Source organism: Miniopterus schreibersii (genome assembly GCF_964146895.1).
Source record: "Miniopterus schreibersii genome assembly, chromosome: 5".
NCBI lineage: Eukaryota > Metazoa > Chordata > Mammalia > Chiroptera > Miniopteridae > Miniopterus > Miniopterus schreibersii.
In genome coordinates, this window is record NC_138106.1 from 59131426 (window position 1) to 59146036 (window position 14611).

General features: G+C 37.8%; 1 protein-coding gene across 11 annotated transcripts in view; it reads right to left on the minus strand.

The window, feature by feature from the left end:
• The window catches only part of BBX (BBX high mobility group box domain containing), a 253040-nt gene that overhangs the window by 38174 nt on the left and 200255 nt on the right, over positions 1-14611 (minus strand). For all 11 annotated transcript variants that reach the window (XM_081138095.1, XM_081138103.1, XM_081138102.1 and 8 more), the window contains 2 exons: positions 12104-12178; positions 4870-4950 (listed from right to left, as the gene is read on the minus strand). In XM_081138095.1, coding sequence (XP_080994221.1) covers positions 4870-4950; positions 12104-12178 — 156 coding nt within the window. The remainder of the gene's footprint in view (positions 1-4869; positions 4951-12103; positions 12179-14611) is intronic.

A 14611-nucleotide genomic window follows, 5' to 3' on the forward strand; every position in this document is an offset into this window, starting at 1 on the left:
ACACACATGTGTAGGAGTAAGCTGTCTTCCACAGAGCCTTCTATAACACGCAAACTCCTGTAACAAGCAACTTGCACAGTCTTTTATCTTCGTCTAAAACAAGGTGATAGAATAGCCCAGTGTTGAGGAGCCCAGGCAGTGGCCCCTAGGTTTCTATCTGAGGCCCTAACACTTTCTATCCACGGGACCCTAGGCAAGGCACAAAACCTCTTTGCCTTTTTGTTTCCTAAAGTGTGAAAAAGGAATAACAACAGTACCTACCCTCAGAGGATGGGGGGAAGAATTCAATGAGTACATATAAAGTACTTAGAAAAGTGTCTAGCATTCAGTTGACAATAAATGTCAGTTATTATTATCTTAGGTTAGATAATAAAACTTGCAGATAAAATCAGCTATTAAAATTTATAGTCTAATAAAAGCAAACCTGTATGAATAAAAAAATTTATAATCTACTTAAAAGAACACAGAAAATTATTTCAGAAAAATCAGAAATAAAACAAACAGTAATAATTTTAGGCTTATGCTCCCGCCCCCAGTGGCACACCAAAACGTCATAACCGTACCTAGTGGTAAAGTGGTCCTATACCACTTAGGGGAAGGCTCACAGGTTGTCTCATAATAATAACAAGACTGTATATCCACATGCAGGAAGCTTCAGCAGCCTCACTGTATTGGCATGGAGTAGACCCTCAATAATTATTGGTCCTCAGAATTAATGAGTAAATTGTTCCACTTAGTATACAAGGCAATTTTGGTACTAGAGATGTGAAATTTTCTCTGCTAAAATGTACAGGAAAAGATGTCTCCAAGTGTCCTCCAACCATAGCAACTATAATACACAGTGGTCTCTGGGGGATGCTGTGTTGCTTTGCTGATCTTTATATGACCCAGCCTAATTAATTGCAAAATAAAGGAAACACAATACATTATAGTACCCATGCCAATTAAGTAACTGATTAACTGAACAGTATAAACCTCGTGGAGGTTCAAACATAAAGGATTATATTTTTCTCAATTCCCTGACCTCAGCAGCACTATGCAAAATCTCCCTTCCCAGTTGGAGCAGATTCCTGAAAAACACCTGGAACAGATCCCAGAATTTTCAGGTCATTTTCAAGCTATTAACAACAATTCACCCAGCTTAAAATGCCAATCAAATGCCCAAAGAAGGGCTTTCCCCAGGGTACCTTTTGGTCCAGGGTCCAGGGAAATACAGAGGGGTCCTTACAATACCAAAACTAAGAGTGTAGGCCGATCCAAATCTCTTTGTGTCTGCTGCCAAATTCTCCAATTTTCTTTCTGCCCGCTTGAGTGGGGGAAGGGCCCAGCAATAAATATATGCCTATAATATTTCTTGCTTCTCACCAAACAGAAGACATTTCTTGCAAGTAGCAACCCCTATTTTTTGGGAGGTCTCCTCCTTCACTCCTCCCTTGTCAGCCCACAGGAATGAAATTGGGGAAGGGTATGTGGTTAGTTCTTGGGCTGGCTGGTCATAAGGCCTAAAGTTTCTGGTTTAGAGGATAGAAGAAATGGTGGAGGTAAAACTAACTGCCTGTGGTTATGTCTTTCTTTTTTTGTCTCTTCCCGCTAACTTTGTCAGGGGATGCCAAGCACAGGGATGATACACAAGATATTTAATAGGCGGAGTGCCAACCTGTCAGAAGGGATGTAGTCTCAGGGCTGGAACAGGGTCCTGCAGGCCCCTTGTGTGCCCTCTAGTTGCTGGAAGGATCAGGGATGCCAGAAGCATTGCTACAAAAGCACTCAGGGGATTTGGGTCACAGTCTTGGTACTAACAATACCAAGTATTTTACACCAGGACAGCTGTACTGATGCAAACCAGCTGAACATCACTCCTGCTTATGGGAGCTGGTCAGGGTCCTGAGCAAAGCTGTCTGTATTGAATATTTCCTGATGTAGGAGCCTGTCCCACTGCCCAGGCCAGCCCTCTGCCAACCCCTCCCTGTGACCGTCCCATGGCCTCTTGTCTGATCAAGCTGAACTACTTTCTATTTGTCCACTTGACCCCTGGGAAAGTCACACTTCTTTCAATGCCAAAACGGAGCGCAGCAGGCTATTCCAAGTCTCTCCCTGCTGCCAACTTCCTCCAGGTCTTTCCTGCCTGCTCAGACAGGTGAAGGGTATAGCAGTAAATCTACGTCTAAAACATTTCTTGCTTTTTGCCCCTTCTTGCAGGTACTGCCCCCGGTCTTTAAAGGGGCTCTCTCAGAGCTACCTTCACTCTCCTGACGGCGGGCAGGGGTAAAGAATGAAAACCCCTCTCTCCCACCCTGGCCAGGACAGGGAGAAGGCCAAACTATCCTAGATGACTAGACAACCTACGATATACCCCCCCTCACTGATGACCTGGGGGTTAGGGCGGGGGTGACAGGAGAAGCCTCTGCAGCCCTAAGTATACGACATAGTAGCTGAATTAGGCATCTCTTGATATATCCCGAGAGAAGAGTCTGGCCCAGATTGAAGGTGGCTTCTTGGAAAGCTGTTCCTTCAGATTTCAGAAAATACCACCAATTCTGGCCAACAGAAAAAAATCTTCCTCGATATTCTGTTATACTTATTTAAAGAGGCACCAGACATAATGAAATATGTTTTGTTCAAGAAAAATAAGCAGCAAGTACACATGGGATAAAAAAAAAAAAAATTGAGGAAGCCTGTTTCTACTGGTGATTACTTGGAAATGCTGATTAATCCACTGTGCACATATTTATGTTTAATTAGAAACTGGGAAGGCTTTAGGATGTTATTCTAAAACTCAGTCTATTAGCATTATGGTATCATATTCATGTGGGAAAAATAATGTGAGAAGATTTTCTTGGTAAACTATTTTTAGTGACCCTGTTTCATCAAAAGCATATATTTTCACTCAGATGTTATAGGAAACTAAGTCTGAGTATAAGCTAATTTGCTACAATTGGAATAGGCTTATTGCAGTCATTTACCCCTTTAAATTATGATCCCAGCATTCAAACATCTGTTAAACCATAGCATCTGTTTCATATTTGGGATGCATCCCTACAAATTAGAAGTGTGTTCTTTTTTAATGAGCTCTGATTTAATAGGGAATCCTTTTTTTAATGACTTATGCCAAAGAAAGAAAATGAGAAGAAAAATTCATCTCCTTAGCTTCCCCCCCCAACAGCAAAGTACTTCAAAGGTCCATACTTTTCTAATACAAAACTGTTTAATAAAGACATATTAATATTGAAAATTAGGTTGTTTTACAATTTAGTGTTTAATATTTTAAAAACCATATGTATCCATTCATCTATCAATGGACGCTGAGGCTGCCTCCGTATCCTGGCTAGTAAATAGTGCTGCAATAAACACAGAGGTGCATATATCTTTTCACATTAATGTTTTTGCTTTCTTCTATACTTAAATTTAAAAAGATTGAAATACAAACCATGTGTGTTTGTATATATGTGTATACACACACAACCAGGAACTGAAGAGAGGACTACACATTCCTATTATTCAAGAAAGATAATCACTTCTTTCAAATAAATTGTCTGGACAATCTATATAGTCTTAAAGACACTGGACAAGTTCATGACCTCACAGTCTCTCTGTTTACTAAGTCTTGTTTACAACTCTAATTCCAAAGGCACATTTGTTGCCAGGTCCTTACCATTTCAGTTCTACCTAAAGTAGTACTTTGCTACTGACTCACCCAGTACTTTTTAAAAACTATTCCCTGTGGTCTCCGTAAGTTTTCTAGTCATTTGTAGACTTCTGTTTGGGTCTGAATGTGTCTCACACAGAAACACATCAGCTTAATGTCAAACAACAACGGGTTAGTTTGTTCTACTGTTTATATACTTCTTTACTGTGTCAGGCCTTTGTGTTTTTATAGTTCTAATTTGGATCTGGCTAGACTTTAAAAGCTTAATGTTAAGATATTTAAAACTCCTAAATTTTTATGATACAAGCTCCCATAAAATTTAGAAAATGACAGGTCATCCCACTAAGTTAACAAACAATGTAAGACTTATAAAAGAACTATGTCACCAAACAAAACAACAGAACAAAACAAAACCTCAGAAGGAACTCATGGGAAGGAAGCCAGAAACAACAGAGAAAAGAAAAAAGTTTATAATATACAAGATTTTTGGTTATCCATTTTTGTACTCCTAATTTGTCTTCACCAAAAGAAAGAACTGTTACTATAGTGTCCTAAAGACATTTCTTCTACATGTTCCCTTAAGGCAGAGCAGTCACAGCTTGGCAAAGTCATTGCTCCTGCCCACCCTAAAAACTGCTTCTGGCACCTTCCTCCCCAACCCATCCCCCACCAAGAGAGGGTTCTGTCCCTCACGGGCTTTAGGAAAACACATTTTCTACTTTGCGAAAGGAATTTTAAATCCATGTCACATCAGATGTACAACTGGTAGATGTTATAAAACCAGACTTTAGAACATGTCATTTGAGTTCTCTAAAAACAACAGAAGTTTAAACATCAACCACCTGGTTAAAAAGTAGTACATTCTAGGGGTTCACGGATGCTATAAGAGAATCGGCGAAGGGGAAAAGGGCCTGGGCCCTTCTTCTGGGTTCAGGTTGGACTTACTTAACCAATATCAGAGAGACGAAGCTGACCTTTAAAACATGACCACCTGTGAAAAAGACTTTGCAATTTCCCTGGGTAACCTTTCTCAATGCTTAATGACTTTTAGTAGCAAACCCCTTTTTTTCTAAATTCAAGGTTAACCCTCTCATTGTTGAAAATTAGATACAACACACTTTACGGCCAAAGGTGAGACGGTACAGTTTAAGAAATACTGTTACGACTAATTTTTGTGATTTCCGCCTCTGCATAGCTTATCCGGTATATTCTTAGAAACTTGCCTCTGCTAGTTGAAAGAGTGCAGACTTTCCACAGCGTCTTACAGGCTCGGCACCACCCAACTGCGAAGTGTTTGAAGAAATCTATATTGAAAACAATTCACAAGAAGAGTATTAACTGTGACATCAGAATCCTTGCTTCCCATTCATATGCATTCAGGAACTCTCCTTAGTTTATGAGAACATCATTGCTCCCAAGTACCAAATAACATTAAATGTGGCATGCTTGGGCTTATAATTTTGAAACCAATTTTAGTAAATAACCCCCGAAACAGTAACAAAAACCAGGCGTAACTTTGGTGGCTATTTAATGACAACAATATTATCATTCATATTCCAGGCTTTAAATTTAACTCTCTAGCCTTACAAGGAGACACGCATTTCCATTTCTATATAAAGATCAACTCATCAACTGGTCAAATATAAAAGAGCTATTTAGAGTCAACTTGTATTTACCAAAGCAATTACTTAATTTTTTAAAGGAATATATTTGGGAGCTCTGAGGAAAGAGCATCAAGTCAAATGTTTTTTTGAGAATCTACTATAAATGTCCTAAACAGTATAGCAGGAGCTAGGGAAGCTAAGAATTTTATATAAAACCTTGGCTCTGGCTTTGAGATCATGTTTTAATGTATACACAAAGACTGACGGTCAAGACCACAAATCTAAGTAAGCTGTACAATTTAAGGACCTATGTTACAGCACAGACATTATACAACATTACACCGACTACATACTCTTCTAGTTTGGCTAAACAGCAGTCAGGCACTGATAACAATGAACATCACTGTCCTTTCTCATTTTTATATGAAAATTTCATTTTCATTTCTAGCCTAACTCAGTAAAGAGCTGAGAAGGACATACACTTTACAAAGTGTGCTTCCCCTGGAGAAGTTGTCATCATTAGAGCAGCTAGCTGGCTTTTTGTATTCTCTGTGATTCTGAATTCTTTCTCAGTTTAAGACAGAGGTATTTCTCAGTTCAGTTTAGGAGGCAACCCTGCCTTAGGTGACCCCAGTCCCGCAGGGGAATCTGCTCCAGGGAGACCAGGTGCTTTGCTGTTAAGAGGGAATTCTCCCTAGAAGACCTGCTGATTGGAGGCCTCTGTAAGAGGTAAATATTTAATAAACTATTTAGAAGGACCTAGTTTAAGAAGTTTTAAGGACTTTTTCTTCCAAGGTACTATCATTTTTAACAGAGTCCTTTCCTATTCATCCTAAAAACTTACTTTTTCTTTAGAAGATCAATTTATGGGGCTTCAATCTTTCTGAAGTTTGGAAAATTTTCCTCTAGCTGAATTTTCTGATATATTACACTTCTACTTTTTCTAGACAAGTTAAATTTAATCACCTTATCACTAGACTAAGAGAAACAAACATTAATATAACCACTGATTCTCGGTGACTTGAGGGAATGAAGAACTGAAGATGAGTGCCAGTCCCTTGAACCAAGGTTGTTTAATAGAAAGAACATGGCTTTTGTGTCAGACAGATGTGCCTTCATTAACTTTTTGCTGTGTGGACTTAAGCAAATAATTAAGACTTTGAGCCTCATTTACCTCATCTTCAAAATAGAAACAATAATACCTGTCCCATATTACTGTTGTGAAGATCAGATTTTGTTTGGCACAGTGCTGAGCCCATATTATGCTTTCAATAAATAATGCATTTATTAGTAATAAGCCTATCATTATTAACACTAATAAACATAAATCTTTTAGTACAATTTCAAAAATTAGTTACACACTAAAATTGGAACAAAATTAAAAATTGCAATTCAGAGGATAACTATTAAATTTGATAATTTGTAGAATATTACATCTGTCATATAATCATACGATATCCTCAAGAATTACTGAAGGACAACACGCTGCACTGAGAGCCCACAACACCGTTCCTAGTTCTTCCACTGGCTCCCTCTGCTGTCGCTTCTGTTGCCGTAGGTTTACGCTCCCTGATTCTGCATGTTTGCTTACTGCCCTACGTCCTGTGCCTCACGCAGCACACCCGAGAGGCCCGATGAAGAACGTAATGAGGGCATGGCTATACTATCTGCCATCTGAGTTTACACTCAGCTGTCCGAGCCAGGCGTTAAGAATGGTTCCTTGCCTTTCAAAGGAATCACCTGTTTAGTAAGAACAATTTTCCTCATTACCCGTGGAAGGATTTTTACCTGTTTTTAGGTACAGGGCAGTATTTTAAATGCTCAAAGTTGCTGGAGACCTGATTTCCAAAGGGGCACGTGTGCGAAGGATCAACATATTTTAGTCCAACATTTATGTAACAATAAAATTTTCATGGAATGTCTTAGCGACAAGATACGCTTTCTAAAAATGTCTTTGGCTTATTAATTGAGGTGGGAGACCTGAAAACCGAACATATGTTACTGTCCACAACTTGAACCTTTTTTTGATTTCTCTGCAGCATTCACATGGCTGGCTCTTCTGGAGTCTTCTCTGGGCTTCTATCACTGCAGGGTCCTTGCTCTCCTCCCTCTCAGGCCACTCCTTATTGTTCCCCTTTGCTGATCTCCTTTCTACAGTGATCCCTCAGGGTTTAGCCTTAAGGCCCTCTCTCTTTATATTTATACATGTTTCTCTGTAATCTCATCTACTCTGACGGTTTTGATTATAAGCATAGCTTATAGAATGCCCATTTGTTATATGTTATACTACTGTTCATCCTCCCACCCCATGTTTTTTTTTTTTCTCTTTCTGTTTAAGACACATCCTCCTTTCAAGTAAGAACAATATAGTTAATATATGTTTTTCAATGACTGGTCAGCTAGCGGTGGGAAGGGCATGTTATTTATGTTATACTCCTGGGTAGAGGGCACTGGGGGGCCATACTGCATAGTATGTTCCTGGCTTGGCTTTTTATTTTCCTTGAATTGATGGCTCTTGACAACCTGTTAACTCCACTGTAGTCTCTCCTCTGGTTATTATGTAATGTTTTGATTAAAAAAAAGGTTGGGTGTAACAGTGCATGAGCCACAGCAGAAGTGCTAAGAAAAATTCTCACCCTGGATGTTAAACTGCTAATTTTATATCTGGCTTGAGGTATGGGAGCGCACTAAGAAGACAGTTGGTAAAGACCAAAAGCTAATTAGGAAATGGTGGAAGTCTTCTGCAATTATAAGGGGTATCATAAACACTGTACCCTGCGAGAAAATGACCAATACTAATTGAATAAGTGAATCAAAGAGCAAATGAACCAAGTGAGATGACTGGTCTACCTCACCTTAAAAGAAATATTAATGCTTACAATAAAACACGGAATACTCTCACGCTGATTAGCCGTAGTGCACACATATGGAGTCTTTTTTGAGTTAATATTCTGTAACACATTGAGCACTTCATGTAAAAACAAGTGCCTTAAATATGCACCTATGGCATATGTTCACTTGTGACAATGCCTTAAACTTGGTGTGTTTATATTGGCAAAGTAAATACCTCTGAAGGAAAGTTTTACTATCCAAATCTATTTGTCTAAATCATCCAGATTAGCTCTCTGTCTTCAAAGTAAGTATGTAATTTTTCAATGCAAAGATATGTTCTAAGTTTAAGAGTCAGCCACAGGGCAGAGAATATGGGCATGGCTTTCAGAGCTGTTCAATAACGGAAGACGAGCTCTCTTCTGACATTACATTTTGGTCATTAGTCTTCAGCAAATGAGATCTAAAAAGTGACAGATGTGTTACCCTACCTGTAAACAACGAAAGATGCAGATAGGAAACATTCTAACCAACTTAATGAATAGGGACTGGAAACAGAGTGATGGCTCTTCACATGGGCCAGGTTGAATCTAGATGAATTGTGAGTGTCAATAAGGAATGGGAGACAGGCTGACATGGGGGAAAACTTTGTATTTCTTTCTAGATCTTATAAAGCAGGCATATTTCTCCCTTTAAATGTAAGCATTCATGAGGAATCTACACAGAAAAATGTTCTTCACTCAGTTTTATGGTTCTATATAGGTTAACTTCAAATGAGTATTAAAATTTCTCAGATTTGGTCAAGAAGGAAAAAAAATCCTTCTCAGCTTGCAAGGCAGAGACTTAGGACTCAATGTGAAAGAAAAACATTTTCAATTTAAAGAAATGCCCAAAGCTTACAGTTTTTTAAAGGGTGTGTTTCTAGGATAATGATATTGAACAATAAATGACCCACTGCCAAGAGAAAATCTAGCTAATCTCTTCCTGAAGTTACCGATATTTGTAAACTAAATTAGCAGGAATGGTCTTTAAGAATTTTGCAAGCCTGATCTTAAAATAATATTACAGCTGAGCATTTTTAAACAGTAAATTGATTCCTAAATTATATTTAAAAAAACACTTTTTTAAAAGTAAAAGTGTACATAATAGGACTGAGAATCCCTCTGAAAAGGGATGGGGGTATAAAGTGGTCCACTGGAAAATTTTCTATTATACGTCCATCCCTTCCTCATTTCATCTTTTCCCTACGAGGGCTCAGAAATACTAGGAAGTGTCTTAATAATGATGTAAAAATTGTGGTAAAAACTGTAAACTATAGAGCAGTGTTCTCAAACTCATTTCCTGATAGGAAACTTTTTGGAAATGTAAATTCTCAGGCCCTACTCCAGACTCAATAAATCAGAAACTTGGAGGGTGGGGCTCAGCAATCTTTGTTTGAGTAAGACTTCAGGGTGCTCTGGTATTATTTAAAGTTTGAGAACCTTTACTATATATAGCTAATTAAAACAAGAATTCTTAGAGTCTCTGTGTTTTCTCAAAGGTGATGGGTGTTTTATGAAGTAATTATAAGAGCTTTAGGGATATGATCATGGTAATTACAGCCTATTCTATTTCTGCAATATATATGCCCACAGCAGATTTTAGTTCATCTAGTTAGGTCTTGTTTAGTTTTAAATAAACCAACCCAGTATTAGGTTGACAATAAGGTCAACTCATAAGATATTAACAGATTGAATCTTAGTTAGGATTCTCTTGGGTCAGCTGAGGAACCTTGACTAGAGAGGTTATATACTGGAGAGAATCAAGTACTTCTCTTACAAAATCACATATAAAATTTACAACTCAATAGTGAGGTATCTAATAATATGTTTAATTTGTTTAGGAATTAAAAGGCTCATATTATCAACCTAGGCAAAATATAATTAGGAAAAATAATATACTGAGTTGGGAGGGGAAAACACTTTTGATTTGAGGGCAAAACACTGTATTTTGTTTTTCTATCATGCATGCCTTCCTCCATTACTATGTCTGGAAACAACTAAGTTTCCAAATCAACTACATTTTTAAGCATCCTCAAATCTTCTATATGCCCCATGGTCAAAAACCAGAAGCCCTCAGGAGACAAGTGCTATTGAGTAGATGACATCTGGAAACATCTCCTTGCACAACTCCCAAGTCAGAAGAGGTTCTTTTCTTCCCTAGGGAAGAAAAAGCAAAACAAAAAAAACAAAGAACCTCCTCTTGCTCAGAATACTCACATGAGGACCAAGTATACTGAGCAGCAAGGACAAACTGACTTGTTTAAGAGAGGCAAGAAATGTCCTCCTTCAGAATCACAGGACAGGGCTATTATTCCATCAAACTGCTCCTTCAGCTGATCAGGGCATCAGGAGCTCCTGAACAATCTGATGATGGTATGGATTAAATAACAGTCGCCCTCTAAGTGGCGATAACTGTTAGAAATGCACCAGCACCAGCTGAGACATCCCATACTTCCATTTTAAATTGAGTTGAATACTCTTGGTAGTTAAGGCATAAATACCAGGTGTATCAAAGATGAGCCACCGCCTTTCTAAAATTCATGCTAGAGTGTAGAATTTAATCAAACAGTATGTGGCAAATACATTGTTTGGAAGGAAGTGTTTCTAAAAAGTTGGATAGGATTGGTTCAGGTGTCAAGATTAAAGATAAATTTAGTCACCATGCCAAAATTCTGTTTTACATCTTGAAAAAGTTACTAGTATCAAATAAATGGATGTCAACAACTGGAGGAAAGCAAGGAAATAAATATTAAGCAAAACTATTTCCCCAGACAGTGAAAATAGCATATTTATCATAATGAAAAATTATAGTAAAATCTTAACTTATTCAGATTCATCAAGCAAATTGTTCTTCATGAAATGGTAACATTTTATATTGTTTTCACCACTTTCATAGCATCGCGCTCAACAGCTAAAGCAAACACTGTGGCAGTGGAGCCTAACAGACAAGGAGGCCAACTGGTGGTATCAAGTCACAGTGGTTGACACAACTGTCCCAAGAGGAAGCAGCAATTTTTTTTTTTTAATGTACGGGCTGAAAGTAATTTTACTCATTTTCAAAGTAAAGTGTTGAGTTTTTTCCTGCCAAAATGATATCATTTTATATTTCACTTATGCAGCATTCTTTATTTAATGGATCAAAGTGATTGAATATATCGATATTAGAACAGTCCTGCTTGTCATTTTCTCTCAACCCCATACAAACAAAACTGCTCAGTTTATGATATGCATTTTTTTTGCTGGAATTAATAAAAAGGGAAAGGGGGAAAGGCCCAAAGCAGACAGCATCTTATTTTCAAGAACTATATACATTTTATCATTTGTGATATAGTGCTCATTGGAAATGAGTCTATGGAGGAAGTCAGGGCTTTGTGGCAAAATCAAGCCTATCAGATTTGCCTTCTAATCATACCAAGAAAATGCTCTCCAATGCGTGCTCTCTCTCTGGCTAACAAACCAAAGAAATCTCAGATCCTGCAAGAGCTGACCAGACCTAAGCCTGGGATTAGACACTAATAAAAATACTGGTTGAAGCTACACCACAGTGAAAGCTAAGCACTGATGATTTCACCGGTCAGGTTCACTACAGCATTTGCTGTGAGAGTTATTCATGAATTATAGTATATCATTTCACTATTGGGAAAATTTAATAAATTGGAATCCTATGGCCTTCATGTTGACAGCAGTTTTCCCAAGCTTTAAAAATAATTAAAAACAAGACAAAAATGAAATAATTGCTGGAAAGTGTTTGTTCTGAATGAATTCTTTAATGAATGGTCATAAAATGGATATAATATATGGAGCTGATCTGACTATGCTTACAGCAAAGACAGCAAAAAGCAATGAGTTTTCTGTTATGTATATTATGTCAGGAATGACAAGAGGCATCCCTAAAGTTCTCTATATGTTATTAAAACTTCATTCTAATATTTTGAGCTCAGTAAGTTTTCTGAGCTCAATAAGTATTTAAAAAAAGGCCATACCTCTGCAAACTGAAACAAGGCCGATGCTTGACACTGTTTTGAAGGAGCATCAGGGTGGGATGTACTTGAAGATATCTGAAAGGAAACAAGTAATTTTTAATGCATAAGGACATTTTCCCATATCAACTAATAGATTCTGCCATATATTTCCACTGTAGACACTGACAAAGATTAAGACCTGAATCATCACCCTCAATCCCTTTTAGAAGAACATTGTAAATGATAAAGGAAGACAAAGGCCGTGTTTCTGAAAACAGATGACTGAAAAGAACAAAAAGACTGAGTTTGGATCATTTGCCATTTCTCTTATAAGGGTATCAGGTATGTGCCAAATAGCAGTTGAGACCTATTGAGACAAATTTCCTTATTTCAATGAATTTCTTAAAATATTATTAAAAGCTGGAAGCTGCAAGTACACCACTCCTCCCAAAGCTGTTTTCTACCTAGGGGCAGTTGTGAAACAATATTGGAGAAGCATATGGATGTGGGTCAGGGTATCCAGGACTGAATCTTAGATCTGTTCTTCACTAGCTACGTGACCTTGGGCAGCTCAGCTAATCTTTCTGAGACTTATTTTTCCCAACTGTAAATTGATGATGTTGAAAATTATCTCCATTTTACAGGATTATGGTGAGAAGAAAATAAGCCATTGCAAAAGAGCAACAGAACTCAACAAACTGTTCACTGAAAGTGAACAGCATGTCTTTCTTTTATAACATCACACACACACACACACACACACACACACACACACACACACACTCTTCAACTGTCTGACAGTGGACAAAGGATTCTGCCACAACACATTTGGTTTAACCAGACCTTTTGGTTCCACTGGTAATTATGGTAGCCTCATTAGTTTGCTCTGAGGGTCATGTGGAAAAATTTTCCAAGGATTTTTTGAGAGCAAGGTCAATTATTAATTTTAGTTCCAAAGTGAACAAACTTCTGTCCAGCTACGATATAGAGTGAAAATGAGTCACAAGAGCAGAAAGCGTGAAAAACTTCAGCCCATTCCCAGTCCAATAAGTATTTTTCATCAATTAACTGTGCTCACCAGCTCCATCAAAGGGTACTTATTAAGAAAGAAATGCACTTTAATCATAACTCTTCAACCACAAATATCAGTTTTTAATCTCAATTAAATTACACTGGTCAGAAAAACAATAAAACTGGTTGGTGATATACAGTATCAAAGCGATGTTTAGGGATAAGAAGGAGTTGAGAGAGTGACTTCATTCACTGCCGAAGTCATTAGGAAAATTTTAATTCCACTCTAAATTTATGTGTCGAATCAGACACATAAACATTTTTAGAATAAATATCAGATTGGTTTTTTTTGTTTTTTTTTAAAAAAAGACCTCCTAGATCCTATTAACAAACTGATATAAACAAACTATCATAAATGGGTAAGATTTAACCAAGTGCTCTGAAGACATTTGAGGATAAAATCGTAGGCCTCTTCTTAGTCAAACCATGACATCTATCATTTCACAGACTGCAAATATGAATCCACAAGGATTTCCCTCAAGTCCTGGGAATTATAAACCAAGTAGGTCTTACCTCAGACATTACTTTCATTCCTACCAACCCTCTATAAAAGTTTGAGCAGAAAAACAGTTTACATAAGGGAAAATGTCTTTCTTCAAGGCCTAAATCAGACAGTGAACATAATAGAACCAGTGGTATATACCATCTACTTGTTTTTGTTTTTAAAATATATCTTTATCGATTTCAGAGAGAGGAAAGGAGAGGGAGAGAGAGAGAGAGAAACATCAATGATGAGAGAGTCATTGATCGGCTGCCTCCTGCATGCCCCTGACTGGGGATCGAGCCTGCAACCCAGGCATGTGCCCTGACCAGGAATCGAACCCCAATCGCCTGGATCCTAGGTTGACGCTCAACCGCTGAGCCACGCCCAGCCGGGCACCATCTAGGTTTTTGAAAAGCATTTCACAAGTTTCTCTCTCAACAAAAGGATGTTTTACACATTAATATTGGCATAAAGGAGAGACAATTCAGTAGAAGACATGAGTAGGGAGCTCCTGAAGAAATATTAGATCAGGGACCCAGTGTATAAAACAAGGGGTCAGGAAATCTCTTAGGAATCTTCTATATGCTATAGAACTCACAAAAATGTACATATGTCACAACACAACCAAATTTCATATAAAAGTTTAGAGATTTCACTACATCCCTAGGGGTTCAGAGATCAATGGTTAAGCATATCTACTTTCAAAGTTGGGGCCAATATTATTTAATATAAATGTAACTACTGGAGGACAGCGTGAATCCCGTTACATTAATGCTTTGGGAAAAATGTACGAAACAATCGGAATTCATGGAGTATCTCACAAAGAGGCAGAAAGGGAAGTGATAGATAAGGAGTGTCATGTCAGCAAATATACGTTATAATATTCCTATGCTATCTGCAGGGCATTTAGGCATATTACAAACAATGTCTTGAAAGGAATGATCCAATATGCCACCGTAAAAAGCAGTTTGCCA